The 22,139-nt window shown below is 31.6% G+C and overlaps 1 protein-coding gene across 1 annotated transcript; it reads left to right on the forward strand.

Annotated features, from left to right (window-relative positions):
- The first annotated feature begins 3,178 nt into the window (after positions 1–3,178).
- LOC148951516 (uncharacterized) lies at positions 3,179–8,284 on the forward strand. The gene is made up of 2 exons (XM_089091140.1): positions 3,179–3,266; positions 8,058–8,284. The coding sequence occupies exons 1-2, from the start codon at positions 3,179–3,181 to the stop codon at positions 8,282–8,284; spliced, it is 315 nt and encodes a 104-aa protein (XP_088947266.1).
- Positions 8,285–22,139: the final 13,855 nt, after the last annotated feature.

A 22,139-nucleotide genomic window follows, 5' to 3' on the forward strand; every position in this document is an offset into this window, starting at 1 on the left:
CTTTGTGATTCAGGGGTTTTACATTAAAGAACGAACTGTAACCCATAGTAACTGAAGTATTAAATCAAACAGTTCGTGGTCATAATAAAGAGCTGAGTAATGGCTCATCCGGGTTGCAGCGGTAGCTAGCAACCTAGTAAGAGACGATCACATCCAATGTTAAGAAATATAAAACCCATAGCTCCTAAGAAAGGAGTAAGATAAAAACAAAAAGTACACCATTAGAACCGCCTTACCAGCGGTAAGATTTGAACCCACGCCTCCGAAGAGACTGGTGGCTAACACCAGCACCTTGGACCACTGTGCCAGGCTGCTTCTCATAACTATATATGTGAATCTGGGTTGCAGCAGTAGTCTTAACAGTAAAGAAAAAAAACTGGTTATTTGGTGTGTTTTCATATATCTAGGATAAAAATTAAACTGTACAGGATTGCGATTTTTCATTGTTGTAATAGTCCATTAGTTTTATTACTGATGCCTTCACACCAGTAACTGAGTTCGTAGACAAACTCATTTAATATCATTTGATATAGTTACCGCAAAGTAGCTTGAACTCGTGTCTTCCGAATTTGAAAGGGAACCCATGCCACCTGGATACGAGAACCAATAATACAAGATGTATTATTGAGCATATGATTAACGAGGAGCAATCTACATATTAAGGTGGCAGCAATAGCTGCAACCAAGTAATGAGTGAACCACAGCCCAGAGTAACAAAATTGAAAAACTACTTTTTGAGAAGAATATTACCATTTGACATTAATTCAGGAATAGTAACTTTTACTTATATTTTTTATTGCTATTAATCTTAATCCGGGTTGCAGCGGTAGCTAGCAACCTAGTAAGAGACAATCACATCCAATGTTAAGAAATTTAAAAACCCATAGCGTCTAAAAAAAGAGTCAGATTAAAACAAAAAGTACACCATTAGAACCGCCTTGTCCGAAACCCCTTTATAGGAAACTTTTTGTCATTTGGCTTGAACAGCAAGGGAAATATAATGGCTTGAAAATCAAGAAAAATGGACTTTAACCACGTTATGCTCCACAAACGGAATATTTTTTTCTTTCTTTTTTTTCTTTCTTTTTCACAGATAGCTTGGCACTGGAACATCGTAGAGAGTTGTTCAATAGCTCATTTTAAAGGAAATTAGTTATTACATTAAAAGACGATCACTGAAATAACAAACCATTCCATACATTGGACTTAGTTAGCTACTTGATTGTTTGAGTTTCGTCTCTTACTATTTAAAAGAAGAAAAAGCCGTAGGCTTTTTCCTGTTTGTATTTATAGTTAAAAAACGAACTCAAGTCCAAAGAAACTGAACAATGTGGTTCATTCATATTATCTTCATTATTTTAGCTAGAATTTAAATAAACAAGTTTCTTTTTTAAATTTTTATAATAAAGAACGAACTCTTGCCTATACTAACTTGTATAAGCAACTTAACTATAGTATAGGTTTGTACAGTTATATTCAACGTCAATATATTAAAAATTCCCTACAACGGAGAATTATAATATTTGCAGTAAAGAATGAACTTTAGCCCATAGTAATTAAAATATTAAAATAAATTTATATGATGATGTAACAACTTTATGTAGGACAAGATAATATAACACAACCATCTTTTGAAAACGAACATGGTTGCAGATGCAGCTGCAACCTAGTAAAAGGCAAACCGTAGCCCATTGTAACGAAATCCGGGTTGCAGCGGTAGCTAGTAATCTAGTAAGAGACGAGCACGCACCATGCTAAGAAATACAATAGCCTATAACTCCTAAAAATAGCATAAGATCGAAACACAAAGTATATTATTAGAATTGCCTCGTCCACAAGCCTTAATTAGAAAACTTACAGCTCCTTGGCTTGAATAACGAGGAAAATCCATTGATTTGAATTATAGTAATCTCTACCATAAGCAAGTATTCATTTTTGTTGGACCGGTGTTTTTGCTGCACTTAGAAATTTTCAAATTACTAATTTTTAAAGGATGTTCTTTCAGTGTGGGGATATTCTCCCTATGTTATTTTGGAGTGGCATCGTTAAATTTTTTGGCTGTAGAAGGGTTTCTTTTTTTTAAAGAAAATTTCCGAAGAAAAATATACCAAGAAGAGAGTCATGCATACTCCCGCAATTTACCCGTGCCCCAGCCATTTAAACATTTGCCTCTTAATTACCTGGAATATCTGTCTTAGCTTTTCTCTGTCTACAATTAGCCATGTCTTGATGCAACCTATGTATGCAACCTACTGCAAAATACATGATAACTTCAATTCAAAATCAATTACATGGTAATTGCCTCTCAATTAATTGGACTATCTGTCTTGGCTTTTCTCTGTCTTCAATTAGCCATGTCTTGATGCAACCTATGTATGCAACCTACTGCAAAATACATGATAACTTCAATTCAAAATCAACGGAAAATATATACCAAAAGCAGATCTCCAAAGTTGAAAATGTTCGTCTGATTCAATTCACGATTGTTTCATTGGGCTATTTTTGTTGGCCTGAAATTGTGCACCACAATGTTAAGCTTCAGTGCCATTGGTTCTGCCATGTATGGAGGACTATCAATTTGATTTGCCGATCATTGCCACACAGAGCGTTGAACTCGAATCCTTCAGTGCCGAAGCAGAGTACCTCCGTCTTTGTGCTGTGGCAACTTGTAATATAAATGTACCATTTACGGTATGATGTCTAAGACGTAATAATAATAGTTGAAAAATTATTCCATTTCATTTTGGAGCAAAATTTTCGTCTTTTCGTATTAAGAACTACAGTATGTATAAAAAAATTACAGTAATGACCATACTCTAGTCAATAGTAACTGAGGCAATAGGTAAAAGAAAAAGAGTTTTTTCTGTATCTATGTTGTCATGCAAATGCTTCGTGAAAGGTATGATGTCAAACGAATCCTTCGAAGAAGATATATTAATAAGGCTTAAGATACATATGTATGACATTTTGAGTTTCAAAGTAGAAAAGATATGCCAAATTGACTATCAACTTACTGATTACAAAAATATACTGAAAATGAATAAATGAATCGAGTTACTGGCCTATTTAGTAAGTATGATATCATTGATTAATCTTGTACATGAAACATGCAGTTTTCGTACAAAATTGATCTTCGAAAAAATGATTTTACGTTTTTCACGTAAAATCGGAAAAAAAGATGCCGTATATGCAGAATATCGTAGTTCAAGGAACTAATCTTGTCTTTAAAGCCAGTAGACTTTCCTCATTATTGAAGCCAAGGAAAGGTAAGTTTCCTATATAGGGGTTTCGGACATGGCGGTTCTAATAGTGCAGTTCTTGTTTTGACCTGACACTGTTTTTTAACCTATTACATTTCTTAGTATTGGACGTGATCGTCTCTTACTAGGTTGATAGCTACCGCCACAACCCAGACATAGATAACGTCATAATATAGCATTCTTCTATTTACATCGTATATGGTTCTAATACGACCATTATGATATTCATGATCTAGTATATGAAAATGCAGTTCGTTGTAAAAATATTTAAATAAAAACTACAAAAGCACGTAGATGTGACAAATTCCTTTAAAATAAACCATTAAACATTGCTCTACGATGTTCCTCTGCCCAGATAGCTTGGGAGAAGAAAAAGGGAAAGAAAAAACCTGCCGTCGACGAAAATATCATGATAATACAAAATTTCCTAGTTTTTCAAGTCAATGCATTTTCGTTGTTGTTCAAGCCAAGGGACTTTAAGGTTTCTTTTATAGGGGTTCAGACAAGGCCGTTCTAATGGTGTACTTTGTAGTTCTATTTAAAATTTTCAGGAATTATTCCAGTTTCAATTGACAAGTCATATTTTTTTTTAATCCTAACAAAATTACTAGGTTTTATACAACTATAACCAAGTGCTTTTTATAATGTTAAAAATTCTATTTTGATCTTCGTATGCGAATTGATGTTAATAAAACTTGTTACTCAAGTGTTATACAAAAATGGAGTTTCTCGTAAACAATGATTCTATTTTAAAAATTGGTTTTGTTGATTACAAAAGATTTTTAAACATATTATATTAAAAGACGATCATTAGTAGATCATACGTAGGGGATCGATACTGTAAATTTGAATTTTGTAAGTATTGTCGTTATCATGGTTTTATTAATAGCTGAATTACAAACTAAAAGAAATCAACCCCGGATAGGGTTGAAAAATTAACAATATGACATATCGTCATAATCGTGGGTATTAACCATATATGAAGTAATACGTGAATGTAATATTAATAAGCAGTTATATTTTGACAAGATAATATAAGACATACATATTGGATCGATATAGTTCATTATAGATGGGGAGTATGTGAGTTTCAACAGATATCCAGGTTGGAGTGGTAGCTAGTCCGGGTTGCAGTTGTAGCTAGCAACCTAGTAAGATAAGATCATCCGGGTTGCAGCGGTAGCGAGCAACCTAGTAAGAGACGATCACCTTCAATGTTATGAAATATAGAAACCCATAACTCCTAAAAAAAAGATTCAGATCAAAACTACATAAAAGATCGATATAGTTCATCATAACTTGTGTCAGTCTTGAGAATCTCATTTAGTAATCCGGGTTGCAGCGGTAGCTAGCCTCCTAGTAAGAGACGATCACGTCCAATGTTAAGAAATATAAAAACCATAACTCCTAAAAAAACGTCTGGTCAAAACAAAAAGTACACCAATAGAACCGCCTTGTCTGAAACCCCTATATAGGAAACTTTCTATCATTTGGATTGAACAGCAAGGGAAATATATTGGCTTGAAATTCAAGAAAAGTGGCAGCTACTACAATATTCTGCCTAAACAGCATCTTTTTTTCTTTCTTCTTTCTCTTCCACAGATAGCTTGGCACTGGAACATCGTAGAGAGTTGTTAAATGGATCATTTTAAAGGAAATCTCTAGATCTAGTTTCACTTGTACTTAATTTTTTTTTAAATAGAAGCAATTTTTTACCAAAAACTTAATTTCTTTTATACAATATTGATCAATGACGTCATAGTCGTTGGATGTAGTAAAGTTATTATGTAAACTGCCAAACTGTTTATGCTATCTGAGCAATAATTTTAATCTTTTCATTCAAACTAACAAAATACCTAAAAATTTAAAAATTAGTTTAATTTTTTGTTTTACAGTAAGGAACGAACTTCAGCCCTTAGTAACTAAACTAAGTTTATAATTTAAGACTCAAACAAGTAATTTATTTGCTTTAGTATAAAATGGTGGCAGTGGTGGGATCCGAACCCATGCCTCCAAAGAGACTGGTGACTAACACCAACGCCTTAGACCGCTCGGCTAGCTGTCTCACCTAACTGTGTGAATAATACGTATAGTGAAAAAAATTATTACCCAGTTTTATATTTACAGCATTAGAAAATTACTTAGTAATTAAAGGAGGGATCATATTGACCGAGAGAGCCTGGAATTTTGCGAGAGGGATTTTTGTAGTGGAAATTAAAATTTCTAGTGCCTTTCTTAACAAAAAAAAATAAAAATAGAATCATTTTTTACAAAAAACTGCATTTTCGATGTCTTTTCTTACTGCAGGCTTTTCAGAGATAAGTGATTTTTTAAAAGCAATCTTAACCATATACGAAGTAATATGTGACGTGACGTAATATCTAACACTGATTGTGTACTAATAACTATATATGCCGTAATGAGTGACGTTACGTAAAAATGGAAAAAAAATCAATTGTTATTTTATTTTAGTTTTCAGTATAGAATCGCTAAAGTTATAAACTGCAAAAAATATTTATGGTATCTGAACATTAATTTTGCATAAACAAGCAGGCTCTTAAGGAACCAATTTTAAATAGTTTATGTTATACTTAAATCCAGGCTGCAGCGGTAGCTAGCAACCTAGTTTTACAGTAAAGAACAAACTTCCAGCCAATAGTAACTAAAATAAGATTATATAATTTAAGACTCAAACAAGTAATTTGCTTGCTTTGGTATAAAATACTACAAGCGGTAAGATTTGAACCCGCGCCTCCGAAGAGACTGGTAATTAACACCAGAGCGTTGGACCACTCGGCCGCGCTGCCTCTCATAACTATGTGAATCCGTGTTGCAGCAGTATCCAGGTTGCAACGGTAGCTAGCAACCTAGTAAGAGACCATCACGTCCAATGTTAAGAAATATAAAAACCCCTAACTCCTAAAAAAAGAGTTTCATCAAGTTTAGTTATACCCATCAAAGGTTACGAGCCTGAGAATATTTGCCAATATTTTCGAAAAAAGGTAAAAACACCCCTAAAATCTTAGAATCTCAATGAAAATCACACCATTTTATTCAGCGTATTAGAGAACCTTACTGAAGAGGTTTCAAGCTCTTATCTGCAAAAACTTTAATTTTGTATTTTTTGTCAGAAGAAAGATCGCAGATGCGTGTTTATTTGCCTTTTTTATTATTTTTACAATAAAAGACGATCATTGGAATAACAAACCATTGCATACCTTGAACTTAGTCAGCTACTTAATTTTGAGGTTCGTCTCTTACTATTTCAAAGAAGAAAAAGCCGTGGTATTTTCCTGTTTGTAATCAGTTTATTTCCGGGTTGCAGCGGTAGCTAGCAACCTATTAAGAGACGATCACGCCCCATAGTAAATACTAAAGTAACCCATAACTCCTGAAAAAAGATTCAGATCAAAACAAAAAGTACACTATTAGAACGGCCTTGTCCAAAACTTATTTATAGCAAACTTACCGTTCTTTGGCTTGAATAACAAAGAAAATATATTGGCATGAAAATAAAAAAAATTTACTTTAACCACGTTATTCTCCACAAACGGGATATTTTTTCTTTCCGCTTTTTCTTTCTCCTCAGCTAGCTGGGCACTGGAAAATCATAGAGAGCTGTATAATAGCTCATTTTAAAGAAAATTGCTACATCTAGTGCCTTTTGTAATTAAAAATAAAATACTTTTTAAAGTAGAATCAATTCTGTCAAAAAAATTGCATTTTTGATGTATTTTCATACTGCAGTCTTTTCAAAGATATTTACATTTTGAAGCAATCAAACAGTTCATGATAATGAACTCTATAGTAATAATAGCTAATTGTCTCAATAGAAACCGAAACTCTAAAGAACGAAATTTTGATACCAATACATACATCAAAGCAAACAGTTCATGATAATGAACCTTATGTTGTATAGTAAGATTCAAACTAGAGCAATACCTGACAATTTTTGAATTAGTTTTGTTTTTACATTAAAAGACGATCATTGGAATAAAAACTTATTGCACACATTGGACTTAGTTGCAATTAATCGTTTAAGGTTCGTCTCTTACTATTTCAAAGAAGAAAAAGCCGTAGGCTTTTTCCTGTTTGTAATTATAGTAAACAACGATTTGAAAATAGTTTCTCTAAGGTATGTTATATAAAAGTTCATTAATGTTAAATAAGGATTATGTATATTTCATTGGTATCCGGGTTTATAATAAAGAACGACCTCTTCCCTATACTAAATTTTATACGCCACTTAATTACATTATAATAAAGAATAACCTCTTGCCCATACTAAACCTTATACGCCACTTAATTATACTATGGGTTAGTAATTCCACAGATAGCTTGGTACTGGAACATCGTAGAGAGTTGTTCAATGGCTCATTTTAAAGGAAATTATAATAAAGAACATCCTCTTGCCCATACTAAATTTTATACGCCACTTAATTACAGTATGGGTTAGTACTTCCACAGACAACTTGGTACTGGAACATCGTAGAGAGTTGTTCAATGGCTCATTTTAAAGGAAATTATAATAAAGAACAACATCTTGCCCATACTAAATTTTATACGCCGCTTAATTACAGTAAGGGTTAGTAATTCCACAATAATTTCTGTTCGTTTTAAGTTTTAATGTCGCTCCTTACTTTCAGTTTAAAAAACTTGTTTTTTTTATTTAATCTTGATTAAAAATGATATATGAACACTTTTTTTCAGCTGGTGAGGAATGAATGCTGGCAACAACAGCGTTCAAAAATTGTTTTAGAATATAAGTTTCAAACTAAACTAAAATTTCTTTTTAAGGTTTTACCTGTCCAAAAATAACAGGAGAAAAAATGTTAAAATTTGGTGATCACGAGCGTCTTGCAAAGCCTTCAGATTGCCGCTACTTCTACAAATGCATGAGCAATGGATTACCCAGGCTTGGAGGCTGTGAGCTTACCAAAGTCTTCAACCATGAGACAGGATTTTGTGATCTTCCGAAGAATGTTAAAGGATGTGAACATTATTATGATAAGCGTAGTGATTGAATGGCTTTTCTGCCCTGTGTTTTAGAATCACCTCTATTTTTGTTATATATTTTGTTATATACAATATTATAGCTTACATTTTCAATTAGAAAATTTTTATTCAAAGGATATTTCTCATGAGCTACAAATTTGTCATTAATAGGAAAATAAAAGTAGCATGGGTAGAAAAAGCTGGAGCTCTCCTGGTGTTGTGACATAGTTTTGGGTCACAGCCCATCCCCAGGTGGTAATACAGAATGACAAGCAAAAACACAGGGCAGTATTACTTTCCAACCAGGAAACCATAAGATGTTCCATAGAGGAGGGGATAAGTAATCAAAGTAAATCAGATCCTTAGTAAAAAATGTACTAACAAAATTTGATAAAACGAGATTCCAACACGATGTAATAGAATTTCAAAAATGGAATATAAGCAAAAACTGAATATATTTCACTCCAGTAGCTCTTAATTTAATCTGAGAAAATGTTTCCAAATTAAGTATTCAAGAATCAGCCTTTTTCTCAGAAGGTGCGAAGGGATATTATACCAGAAAATATGTTTTGATCGACATTTAAATGGAAATAATGTTGTTGTTTTTTACTTTTTTTTTAATAGTTCATGGTGTCGAACTAAATGTATGGAACGGCTCGTTCTTATAATGTCGGCAAAAATGTTCACACAAAATAGCAAACTTCTTTCTACTCAACATTTCCAATATTTAAATTTAAATTTACTGACTTAATGAAATAAGGATTTATATGAATTACGGCAAAAAAAACTTTTAGTATCACTAGGAGTTACACTACCATTGAAAATTAGAGTTTTAAACAAAATATTTCATATTTACGCAAAGTGACAAGAGAGCTCTTGTGATTTTTTAGTGGCTGGCGTAGCTTGGTAACGTAAAAAAAATTAAAGAATAAAAATTTTAATTTTATCTGGAAATTTAATTCTTAAACAGAAAAGAGGAATTTCTCTGAATTAAAAAAAAATCTAGTTAATTAACATAGCGTAATCATGATTCTTTTCTCTGGCCTATTAAATAGTGTAAAGAAAAAAAAATGTTTTCTAGCTCTGAAGATAAACTGCGTAGACCCCACAAAGCTGGTTTCGCGTAGAACATGGAATTACTTCTTAGGAGCCCGATGAAAAAAGGTATCTTGCCGCTATATCTAAAATATGTTTCTGGAAAGGTCAGTCTGGGTATCTACAAATCCTTTGGTTACGGTTTTTTCTCCTTAAATTTTGTACAAAATAAAATAAAGTTCTTATGTGCACAAGGCATTACCAAGAAGTAGACTGAAATAAGTCGGGGAGTGAAACGAATGACAAGAGGGGGAGGGGATGAGGTTTTATGTAATAGCCCTATTCACATATATGCCGCAGTTTTCAGATCTTAAACTAACTTATAAGAATTAAAAGCCTATATAGTGGCTACTCAGTTTATTATCCAGTCTAAGTACTATCTAAACTATTCAGCTTAAAATCAAACAGTTCGAGGTAATGAACTGTAAGGAGTGACGCGGCTCAATAGTAACCGAAACTCTAAAGTCGGAATTTTTATACCAATAAATACATCAAAAGAATTGGTTGATGCCATGTTGATGCCAAACATATAAGTTTCATTAAGTTTAGTGTTACCCATCAAAGGCTACGAGATTGATAAAATTTGCCTGGTTTTCGAAAAAGGGGGAAAACATCCCTTAAAAGATAAAGGATCTTAATTAAAATAACCCCATGAGATACAACATATCTGAGAGCCCTATTGTAGAGGTTTCAAGCTCATATCTTCAAAAATGTGGAATTCTGTATTTTATGCCAGAAGAAAGATCCCGGACGCGTGTTTATTCTTTTTTCCCAGGGTTGATCGTACTAACCAATTGGTCCTAGAATATCGGGAAGGGTCTCATTTGGACGGAAATTAAAAGTTCAGTAGTATAGGCCTATCGAATTTGAATGGGAGTCCATATATGGAAGACAATTGAAGTCGAGCCACAACAGCACTCTATAATTCGAACCTAGATCTAAAAATAGACTATGACGAAAAATTTTAAGAGAAAGGAATTTGACCTACTTTAGAGAGAGTTTAGTAGAAAGGGGGTGCCAGTCCAAGACGAACCACGTGGTTTATGGTTTTCTCACTGAGAATGAAAAAACAGAATTTTTATCACTTGAAAAAACAGGAATTTTCTCACTTTTATGGATGTTTCTTGGACGGTTATGTGTGTTGGTCAATTTATTTGATGTTTTTCATGGATGTCAACAGCAGTTCATGTCTGTTTTATGGTTTTTGTCAGTGAGAATGATAAAACAGGAACTTTCTCACTTTGATGGATGTTTTCTGGATGTTCTCACTTTGATGGATGTTTTCTGGATGTTCGCACTTTGATGGATGTTTTCTGGATGTTCTCACTTTGATGGATGTTTTCTGGATGTTCACACTTTGATGGATGTTTTCTGGATGTTCTCACTTTGATGGATGTTTTCTGGATGTTCTCACTTTGATGGATGTTTTATGGATGTTCAGACTTTGATGGATGTTTTCTGGATGTTCTCACTTTGATGGATGTTTCTTGGATGTTGTCACTTTGATGGATGTTTCTTGGATGTTCTCACTTTGATGGATGTTTTCTGGATGTTCACACTTTGATGGATGTTTTCTGGATGTTCTCACTTTGAAGGATGTTTTCTGGATGTTCTCACTTTGATGGATGTTTTATGGATGTTCACACTTTGATGGATGTTTTCTGGATGTTCTCACATTGATGGGTGTTTCTTGGATGTTCTCACTTTGATGGATGTTTCTTGGATGTTCTCACTTTGATGGATGTTTATTGGATGTTCTCACTTTGATGGATGTTTCTTGGATGTTATAACTTTGATGGATGTTTTCTTGGATTTTCTCACTTTGATGGATGTTTCTTGGATGTTTTCACTTTGATGGATGTTTCTTGGATGTTCTCACTTTGATGGTTGTTTCTTGGATGTTCTCACTTTGATGGATGTTTTCTTGGATGTTCTCACTTTGATGGATGTTTCTTGGATGTCCTCACTTTTGATGGATGTTTCTTGGATGTTCTTACTTTGATGGATGTTTTATTGGATGTTCTCACTTTGATGGATGTTTCTTGGATGTTCTCACTTTGATGGATGTTTTCTTGGATGTTCTCACTCTGATGGATGTTTCTTGGATGTTCTCACTTTTGATGGATGTTTCTTGGATGTTCTTACTTTGATGGATGTTTTCTTGGATGTTCTCACTTTGATGGATGTTTCTTGGATGTTCTCACTTTGATGGATGTTTTCTTGTATGTTCTCACTTTGATGGATGTTTCTTGGATGGTTATGAGTAACACATGACATGACACATGAGACATGACACATGACACATGACACATGACACATGACACGTGTCATGACAATATTTGTTGCTTAGAGTTGCTTAGTCAAACAATGCTCACCCAAGTAATTTGTATATCTAATATAAAAAAACATAAAAGGTATATGCTACTATTATGTAATAACTATGAGGTAGATTTATATCTAAATATTCAAGCAAATCACACAGCCTACTAGGTGTCTTACCTTAGCTTACATAAGGTAGGCTATCAGTGGAAGTTATCAGGTCTGCAAAATTACCAATAGGGTAGCCTATATATTGATACTTTCTTTTAGAATCATTAATTTTTACCTTTAAACTGCTTCATGGTTAAAAGATCATGGAATGCCAAAAATCCTAGTAACATCAAGGCTAGGCCTAGTCTAGCCAAGCTCTTTTCAAGAAGCATTCCTTAAAAGTATTTTTCAAAGAAAAGAGCTTTGCTGAACTTGGTTCTGATTTCTGTTTTGCTCGAATATACAAGGAAACAACTCTTTCTAAGGCCATATGCTGATTTATTTATTTTTTGGTCATTTTCTGCTCTTTAACAGCACACTTTCTTTATTTTTGAAATTGGCCACGAACTTTCCTATTGTAATACATTATGTAAACTGGTGATCTTTCTCCTTAAAAAAAAGAATTATCGGTTTTTCATACTAATTTAAGACGTATATGGCTGTGTAAGTTTGCACTTGACCAATTTAATGAATTAGAATTTAGTTAAGAGTTTAGTTTTTTAGATTAGAGTCTTAGCTTAGAGATTTTGTTGAAATTCTAGTTTAGTTTTTTTTTAGAGTTTTGAGTTTTAAATTAGAGTATTATCTTTTAGTTTAGTTAGAGTTATATTTTAGTTTAGCTATAGTTAATAGTTTAGAGTTTTAGATCAGAGTCTTAGCCTAGAGCTTTAGTTAGAGTTTTAGTTTAGTTTAGTTTCAGTTAAGAGTTTAGACTTTTTTAGCTTAGAGTCTTAGCTTAGAGTTTTAGTTAAGAGTTCTAGTTTAGTAATAGTTAAGAGTTTAGAGTTTTAGCTTAGAGTCTTAGCTTAGAGTTTTTATCAGAGTTCTAGTTTCATTTAGTTTTAGTTAAGACTTTAGAGTTTTAGCTTACAGTCTTGGCTTAGAGTTTTTGTTAGAGTTGAAGTTTAGTTATAGTTAAGAATTGTTACTTTCTTAATGTCCCTCCTAAACCCATTTTCCAACTTGAAGTACTTATCTTTTTCACCCACAACTATACTTTACATCTTTTTGGATACCTCAACACCAAGAAATACTTTTCAAAGACCATTTCATATCAAGTTACTTTTCTTACTGTCCCTCCTACGCCCAATGTCCCTCTTTAAGTTCATATCTCTTTCACCCACAACTGTACTTTACAGCTGCGTGTTGACCTCACCCCCAAGTAATTCTTGAAAAAGAAAATGGCATATCTTGTGAGATTCTTTATGTACACCAAAAACCCATTTCTCCACTTGAAATACATTTGATTTTCCCCCAAAGCTATCCACTACAGCTTTTTGGATACTCCATCACTTTGAAACTATTAATAAAGACCATTCATGAGCACGTTACATACTTAACGACCATAAGCGAACAATTTTCCAAATAACAGGACTTATCTTTTTCACCCTAAAATATAAGATACAACTTTTTGGATACCTGAACACCAATAAATACTTATCAAAGAACATTTCAGATTAAGTTTCTTTATTAATATAACTCCTAATAACATATAAAAACTATAAGTCAAATTATTTGTATACCTAATATTGAATTAACAGATAATTGGTTAACTAAACACCAAGAAATACTTTTCAAAGACCATTTCAGAGCAAGTTACTTTCTGAATGTCCCTCCTAAACCCATTGATCAATTCTATTTTCCCAAAATAATATAAAATTTTCCGCTTCAATTCAGATTTTTCTCAAAGAGATGAAAAATTAAAAATACTGTTCCAAATTTTTCATAGAAGATAGAAAAGTTCAAGTTCTCTTCTCAATTTTACCTGCGAACATAATTCAATTCTAATTTCTCAAGGGAAAATAAAAAGATTCCACTTCAGTTTTAAGTTCACCAAGACATTAAAAATTTAAAGTTCACTTCTAAATTTTTCAGTAGAAGATAGGAAAAGTTATACTATGATTGTGATTATTTTCCATGAAGATAAAAAGTTTCACTTTAATTCTAAATTTTCTTAAATTCAGTTCAGATTTTTCTCAAAGAGATGAAAAAATTTAAAATACTGTTCCAAATTTTTCTTAGAAGATAGAAAAGTTCAAGTTCTCCTCTGAATTTTAGCAAAGAATACAATTCAATTCTAATTTCTCCAGAGAAAATAAAAAGCTTCCACAGATTATTTTCCATGAAGATAAAAAGTTTCACTTTAATTCTAAATTTTCTTAAATTCAGTTCCGACTTTTCTCAAAGATATGAAAAAACTTGAAGTCCTGTTCCAAATATTTTCCCGGAAGAAGAAAAGTTCAACTTCGATTCTGAGTTTTCTCAATGAAAATGAAATAAGTTATTGATCAATTCTATTTCCCCAAAATAATATAAAAAGTTTCCACTTCAGTTCAGATTTTTCTCAAAGAGATGAAAAAATTTTAAATACTGTTCCAAATTTTTCTTAGAAGATAGAAAAGTTCAAGTTCTCTTCTGAATTTTAGCAAAGGATATACTTCAACTCTAATTTCTCCAGAGAAAATGAAAAGCTTACACTTCAGCTTTAAGTTCACCAAGACATAAGAAATTTTAAGTTCTGTTCTAAATTTTTACATAGGAGTTAGGAAAAGTTATACTATGATTATGATTATTTCCCATGAAGATAAAAAGTTTCACTTCAATTTTAAAGTTTCTTAAATTCAGTTCCGACTTTTCTCAAAGAGATGAAAAAATTTTAAGTTCTGTTCCAAATATTTTCCCGGAAGAAGAAAAGTCCCAAGACATAAAAAATTTAAAGTTAACTTCTAAATTTTTTCGTAGAAGATAGGAAAAGTTATACTATGATTGTGATTATTTTCCATGAAGATAAAAAGTTTCACTTTAATTCTAAATTTTCTTAAATTCAATTTCAACCTTTCTCAAAGAGATGAAAAAATTTAAAGTTCTGTTCCAAATTTTTCATAAAAGATAGGAAAAGTTATATTTTGATTGTGAATATTCTTCACAAAGATATGGAGCTCCACTTTAATTCTGAGTTTTCTCGATGAAGTGTAAAATGTACAAATTCTCTTCTGAATTTTCATAGAGAAGAGAAAAAAAGTTAGCTCAATTCCGAAATTTACCAATGAAAATGAAAAAGCTTCCACTTCAGTTCCTAATTTCTCAAAGACATAAAAAATTTAAAGTTCATTTCTAAATTTTTCCATAGAAGATAGGAATGGATATACTATGATTGTGATTATTTTCCATGAAGATAAACAGTTTCACTTTATTTCTAATTTATCTGAAATTCAGTTCATTCATATAACCATCAAAAACAATAGGTTAGGTTAGGTATAAATAAATATTAATAAATAATTAGAAACATTTCTCCATGTTTAAGTTAGGTTAGGTTAGGTTAACTTATCATGAGCGCTCATGATAAGCTAACCTAACCTAACTTAAACATGATAAAAAGATTAAAATAGGTTAGGTTAGACTAGATTAAGTTAGGTTAGGTTAAGTTAGGTTAGGTTAGGTTAGCCTACGTACGCGCGCATACATGTTAGGTTTGGTTAGGTTAGCCTACGTACGCGCGCGTACGTAGGCTAACCTAACCTAACATGTACGCGCCTGTACGTAAGCTAACCTAACAAAAAAGTTAGAAGCTGTGGAAGCTTTTTATTTTCTCTGGAGAAATTAGAATTGAATTATGTTCTTTGGTAAAATTCAGAAGAGAACTTGAACTTTTCTATCTTCTAAGAAAAATTTGGAACAATATTTTAAATTTTTTCATCTCTTTGAGAAAAATCTGAACTGAATTTATGAAAATTTAGAATTAAAGTGAAACTTTTTATCTTCATGGAAAATAATCACAATCATAGTATAACTTTTCCTATCTTCTACGGAAAAATTTAGAAGTGAACTTTAAATTTTTCATGTCTTGGTGAACTTAAGACTGAAGTGGAAGCTTTTTATTTTCTCTTTAGAAATTAGAATTGAATTATGCTCGCTGGTAAAATTCAGAAGAGAACTTGAACTTTTCTATCTTCTATGAAAAATTTGGAACAGTATTTTAAATTTTTCATCTCTTTGAGAAAAATCTGAATTGAAGTGGAAACTTTTATATTATTTTGGGAAAATAGAATTGATCAATAACTTATTTCATTTTTATTGAGAAAATTCAGAATCGAAGTTGGACTTTTCTTCTTCCGTGAAAATATTTGGAACAGAACTTTAAATTTTTTCATCTCTTTGGGAAAGGTCGGAATTGAATTAAAGAAAATTTAGAATTAAAGTGTAACTTTTTATCTTCATGGAAAATAATCACAATCATAGTATAACTGTTCTTATCTTCTACGGAAAAATTTAGAACTGAGCTTTAAATTTTTTATGCCTTTAGGAACTTTAAAGAAACGTGAAGGCTTTTTATTTTCCCTGTAGGAATTAGAATTTAATTATGTTATTTGCAAAAATCTAGAAGAGAACATAAAATTTTGTATCTTCTAAAAAAAATTTTGTACAATATTTTACAATTTTTATCTCTTTGAGAAAAATCTGAAATGAAGTGGAAACTTTTTATATTATTTTGGTGAAATAGAATTGATCAATAACTAATTTCCTTTTCATTGAGAAAATTCAGAATCGAAGTTGAACTTTTCTTCTTTCAGGAAAATATTTGGAACAGAACTTTAAATTTTTTCATCTCTTTGAGAAAAGTCGGAACTGAATTTCAGAAAATTTAGAATTAAAGTGAAACTTTTTATCTTCATGGAAAATAATCTGTGGAAGCTTTTTATTTTCTCTGGAGAAATTAGAATTGAATTGTGTTCTTTGGTTAAATTCAGAAGAGAACTTGAACTTTTCTATCTTCTATGAAAAATTTGGAGCAATATTTTAAATTTTTTCATCTCTTTGAGAAAAATCTGAACTGAATTTAAGAAAATTTTGAATTAAAGTGAAACTTTTTATCTTCATGGAAAATAATCACAATCATAGTATAACTTTTACTTTCTTCTACGGAAAAATATAGAAGTGAACTTTAAATTTTTCATGTCTTGGTCAACTTAAAACTGAAGTGGGAGCTTTATATTCTCTCTTGAGAAATTAGAATTGAATTATGCTCACTGGTAAAATTCAAAAGAGAACTTGAAATTTTCTATCTTATATGAAAAATTTGGAACAGTATTTAAAATTGTTCATCTCTTTGAGAAAAATCTGACTTGAAGTTGAAAATTTTATATTATTTGGGAAAATAGAATTGATTAATAACTCATTTTATTTTCATTGAGAAAATTCAGAATCGAAGTTGGACTTTTCTTCTTTCGGGAAAATATTTGGAACAGAACTTTAAATTTTTTCATCTCTTTGGGAAAGGTCGGAATTGAATTAAAGAAAATGTAGAATTAAAGTGTAACTTTTTATATTCATAGAAAATAATCACAATCATAGTATAACTTTTCTTATCTTCTACGGAAAAATTTAGAACTGAACTTTAAATTTTTTATCTCTTGGTGAACTTAAAACTGAAGTGGGGGCTTATTATTTTCGCTGGAGAATTTAGAATTAAATTATGTTCGTTGGTAAAATTCAGAGGAGAACTTGAACTTTTCTATCTTCTATGAAAAATTTGGAACAGTATTTTAAATTTTTTCATCTCTTTGAGAAAAATCTGAACTGAAGTGGAAACTTTTTATAATATTTTGGGGAAATAGAATTGATCAATAACTTATTTCAATTTCATTGAGAAAATTCAGAATCGAAGTTGAACTTTTCTTCTTTTGGGAAAATATTTGGAACAGAACTTTAAATTTTTTCATCTCTTTGAGAAAAGTCGGAAATTAAATTAAGAAAATTTAGAATTAAAGCGAAACTTTTTATCTTCATAGAAAATAATCACAATAATAGTATAACTTTTCCTATCTTCTATGGAAAAATTTAGAACTGAACTTTAAATTTTTTATGTCTTGGTGAACTTAAAACTGAATTGGAAGCTTTTTATTTTCTCTGGAGAAATTAGAATTGAATTATGTTCTTTGGTAAAATTCAGAAGAGAACTTGAACTTTTCTATCTTCTAAGAAAAATTTGGAACAGTACTTTAAATTTTTTCATCTCTTTGAGAAAAGTCGGAACTGAAGTGGAAACTTTTTATATTATTTTGATGAAATAGAATTGATCAATAACTTATTTCATTTTCATTGAGAAAATTCAGAATCAAAGTTGAACTTTTCTTCATCCGGGAAAATATTTGGAACAGAGCTTTAAACTTTTTAATCTCTTTGAGAAAAATTGGAACTGAATTTAAGAAAATTTAGAATTAAAGTCAAACTTTTTATCTTCATGGAAAATAATCACAATCATAGTATAACTTTTCCTATCTTCTATGGAAAAATTTAGAAGTGAACTTTAAATTTTTATATCTTGGTGAACTTAAAAGTGAAGTGGAAGCTTTTAATTTTCTCTTGAGAAATTAGAATTGAATTATGTTCGTTGGTAAAATTCAGAAGAGAACTTGAACTTTTCTATCTTCTATGAAAAATTTGGAACAGTATTTTAAATTTTTCATCGCTTTGAGAAAAATCTGAATTGAAGTGGAAAATTTATATTATTTTGGGAAAATAGAATTGATCAATAACTTATTTCATTTTCATTGGGAAAATTCAGAATCGAAGTTGAACTTTTTTTCTTCCGGGGAAATATTTGGAACATAACTTTAAATTTGACTCTTTGTGAAAGGTTGGAATTGAATTTAAGAAAATTTAGAATTAAAGTGAAACTTTTTATCTTCATAGAAAATAATCACAATCATAGTATAACTTTTCCTATCTTCTACGGAAAAATTTAGAAGTTGGAAAATTGGCTTAGGAGGGACATTAAGAAAGTAACTTGCTCTGAAATGGTCTTTGAAAAGTATTTCTTGGTGTTGAGGTACCCAAAAAGCTCTAAAGTATAGTTGTGGGTGAAAAAGATAAGTACTTCAAGTTGGAAAATGGGTTTAGGAGGGACATTAAGAAAGTAACTTGTTATGAAAGGGTCTTTGAAAAGTATTTCTTGGTGTTGCGGTATCCAAAAAGCTGTACAGTAGAGCTGTGGATGAAAATGATAAGTACTTCAAGTTGGAAAAGGGATTTAGGAGGGAAATTAAGAAATTAACTTGCTCTGAAATGGTATTTGAAAAGTATTTCTTGATGTTGAGGTATCCAAAAAGCTGTAAAGTACTGTTGTGGGTGAAAAAGATAAGTACTTCAAGTTGGAAAATGGGTTTAGGAGGGACATTCAGAAAGTAACTTGCTCTGAAATGGTTTTTGAAAAGTATTTCTTGGTGTTGAGGAATCCAAAAAGCTATAAAGTATAGTTGTGGGTGAAAAAGATAAGTACTTCAAGTTGGAAAATTGGTTTAGGAGGGACATTAAGAATGAAAGTTGCTCTGAAATGGTCTTTGAAAAGTATTTCTTGGTGTTGAGGTATCCAAAAAGCTGTAAAGTATAGTTTTGGGTGAAAAAGATAAGTACTTCAAGTTGGAAAATGGGTTTAGGAGGGACATTAAGAATGTAACTGCTCTTAAATGGTCTTTGAAAATTATTTCTCGGCGTTGAAGTATCCAACTAGCTTTAAAGTATAGTTTTGGGTGAAAAAGATAAGTACACCAAGTTGGAAAATGGGTTTAGGAGGGACAGTAAGAAAGTAACCTGCTCTGATATGGTCTTTGAAAAGTATTTCTTGGTGTTGAGGTATCCAAAAAGCTGTAAAGTATAGTTGAGGGTTAAAAATATTATTACTTCAAGGTGTAAAATTTTTTTATGGTTTAAAATTTTCATTTAACGTTATATGATATTTTATATTAAATGTATTTATTTGTGTTGTGTTATTCAAAAAGACTTAATGTATTGTTGATTTGGAAAAATATGAGTACTTCAAGTTTTACATGGTGTTGCGGTGGGAAAGTTATAATGTTACGTGCTCTTTATATGTCATTTATTATTACTTAATTGATATGTGGCATCCAAAAAGCTTTAATATCCAGCTGTGGGTGCATGAGTTTTGTACCCCAATCTGAAAAACGAGGTTACGAGGGAAATAAATAAATTAAATATTCTTAAATATAACTAAAATAAACTTAAACTATAACAAAAACTCTAAGCTAAGACTTTAAGATAAAACTCTAAAGTCTTAGCTAAAACTAAACGAAACTAGAACTCTGATAAAAACTCTAAGCTAAGACTCTAAGCTAAAACTCTAAACTCTTAACTATAACTAAACTAAACTAGAACTCTTAACTAAAACTCTGAGCTAAGACTCTAAGATAAAAAACTCTAAACTCTTAACTAAAACTAAACTAAAACTCTAACTAAAGCTCAAAGCTAAGACTCAAAGCCAAAACTCCAAACTCTTAACTATAGCTAAACTAAACTAGAACTCTAACTAAACTCTAAAAACAGAAATCAGAACCAAGTTCAGCAAAGCTCTTTTCTTTGAAAAATACTTTTAAGGAATGCTTCTTGAAAAGAGCTTGGCTAGACTAGGCCTAGCCTTGATGTTACTAGGATTTTTGGCATACCATGATCTTTTAACCATGAAGCAGTTTAAAGGTAAAAATTAATGATTCTAAAAGAAAGTATCAATATATAGGCTACCCTATTGGTAGTTTTGCAGACCTGATAACTTCCACTGATAGCCTACCTTATGTAAGCTAAGGTAAGACACCTAGTAGGCTGTGAGATTTGCTTGAATATTTAGATATAAATCTACCTAATAGTTATTACATAATAGTAGCATATACCTTTTATGTTTTTTTTATATTAGATATATAAATTACTTGGGTGAGCATTGTTTGACTAAACAACTCTAAGCAACAAATATTGTCATGACACGTGTCATGTGTCATGTGTCATGTCTCATGTGTCATGTGTCATGTGTCATGTGTTACTCAGAACCATCCCAGAAACATCCATCAAAGTGAGAACATCCAAGAAAACATCCATCAAAGTGAAAACATCCAAGAAACATCCATCAAAGTGAGAACATCCAAGAAAACATCCATCAAAGTAAGAACATCAAAGAAACATCCATCAAAAGTGAGAACATCCAAGAAACATCCATCAAAGTGAGAACATCCAAGAAAACATCCATCAAAATGAGAACATCCAAGAAACATCCATCAAAGTGAGAACATCCAAGAAAACATCCATCAAAGTAAGAACATCCAAGAAACATCCATCAAAAGTGAGAACATCCAAGAAACATCCATCAAAGTGAGAACATCCAAGGAAACATCCATCAAAGTGAGTACATCCAAGAAACAACCATCAAAGCGAGAACATCCAAGAAACATCCATCAAAGTGAGAACATCCAAGAAACATCCATCAAAGTGAGAATATCCAAGAAAACATCAATCAAAGTGAGAACATCCAAGAAACAACCATAAAAGTGATAACATCCAAGAAACATCCATCAAATTGAGAACATCAACTAAACATCAATAAAAGTGAGAACATCCAAGAAACATCCATCAAAGTGAGAACATGCAGAAAACATCCATCAAAGTGTGAACATCCAGAAAACATCAATCAAAGTGAGAACATCCAGAAAATATCCATCAAAGTGAGAACATCCAGAAAACATCCATCAAAGTGTGAACATCCAGAAAACATCCATCAAAGTGAGAACATCCAGAAAACATCCATCAAAGTGTGAACATCCAGAAAACATCCATCAAAGTGAGAACATCCAGAAAACATCCATCAAAGTGAGAACATCCAGAAAACATCCATCAAAGTCTGAAGATCCAGAAAACATCCATCAAAGTGAGAACATCCAGAAAATATCCATCAAAGTGAGAACATCCAGAAAACATCCATCAAAGTGTGAACATCCAGAAAACATCCATCAAAGTGAGAACATCCAGAAAACATCCATCAAAGTGTGAACATCCAGAAAACATCCATCAAAGTGAGAACATCCAGAAAACATCCATCAAAGTGAGAAAATTCCTGTTTTTTCATTCTCACTGACAAAAACCATAAAACAGACATAAATTGATGTTGACATCCATGAAAAACATCAAATAAATTGACCAACACACATAACCGTCAAAGAAACATCCATAAAAGTGAGAAAATTCTTTTTTTTTCAAGTGAGAAAAATCCTGTTTTTTCATTCTCAGTGAGAAAACCATAAACCACGTGGTTTGTCTCGGACTGGCACCCCCCTTTCTACTGAGTTTTATAATTTAAGTGAGAGACTACAGATTATTTCTTCAGGAATTTGACATGAGATTCTTATGTGTACATAGAATTGGAAATACTTATTTAAAAAGAGAAAGGGTTGAAATATTAATTTCTTATCAACTATGGGATAA

Source organism: Artemia sp. Qi Xiang Cuo, chromosome 6 (assembly GCF_049724085.1).
Source record: "Artemia sp. Qi Xiang Cuo chromosome 6, ASM4972408v1, whole genome shotgun sequence".
NCBI lineage: Eukaryota > Metazoa > Arthropoda > Branchiopoda > Anostraca > Artemiidae > Artemia > Artemia sp. Qi Xiang Cuo.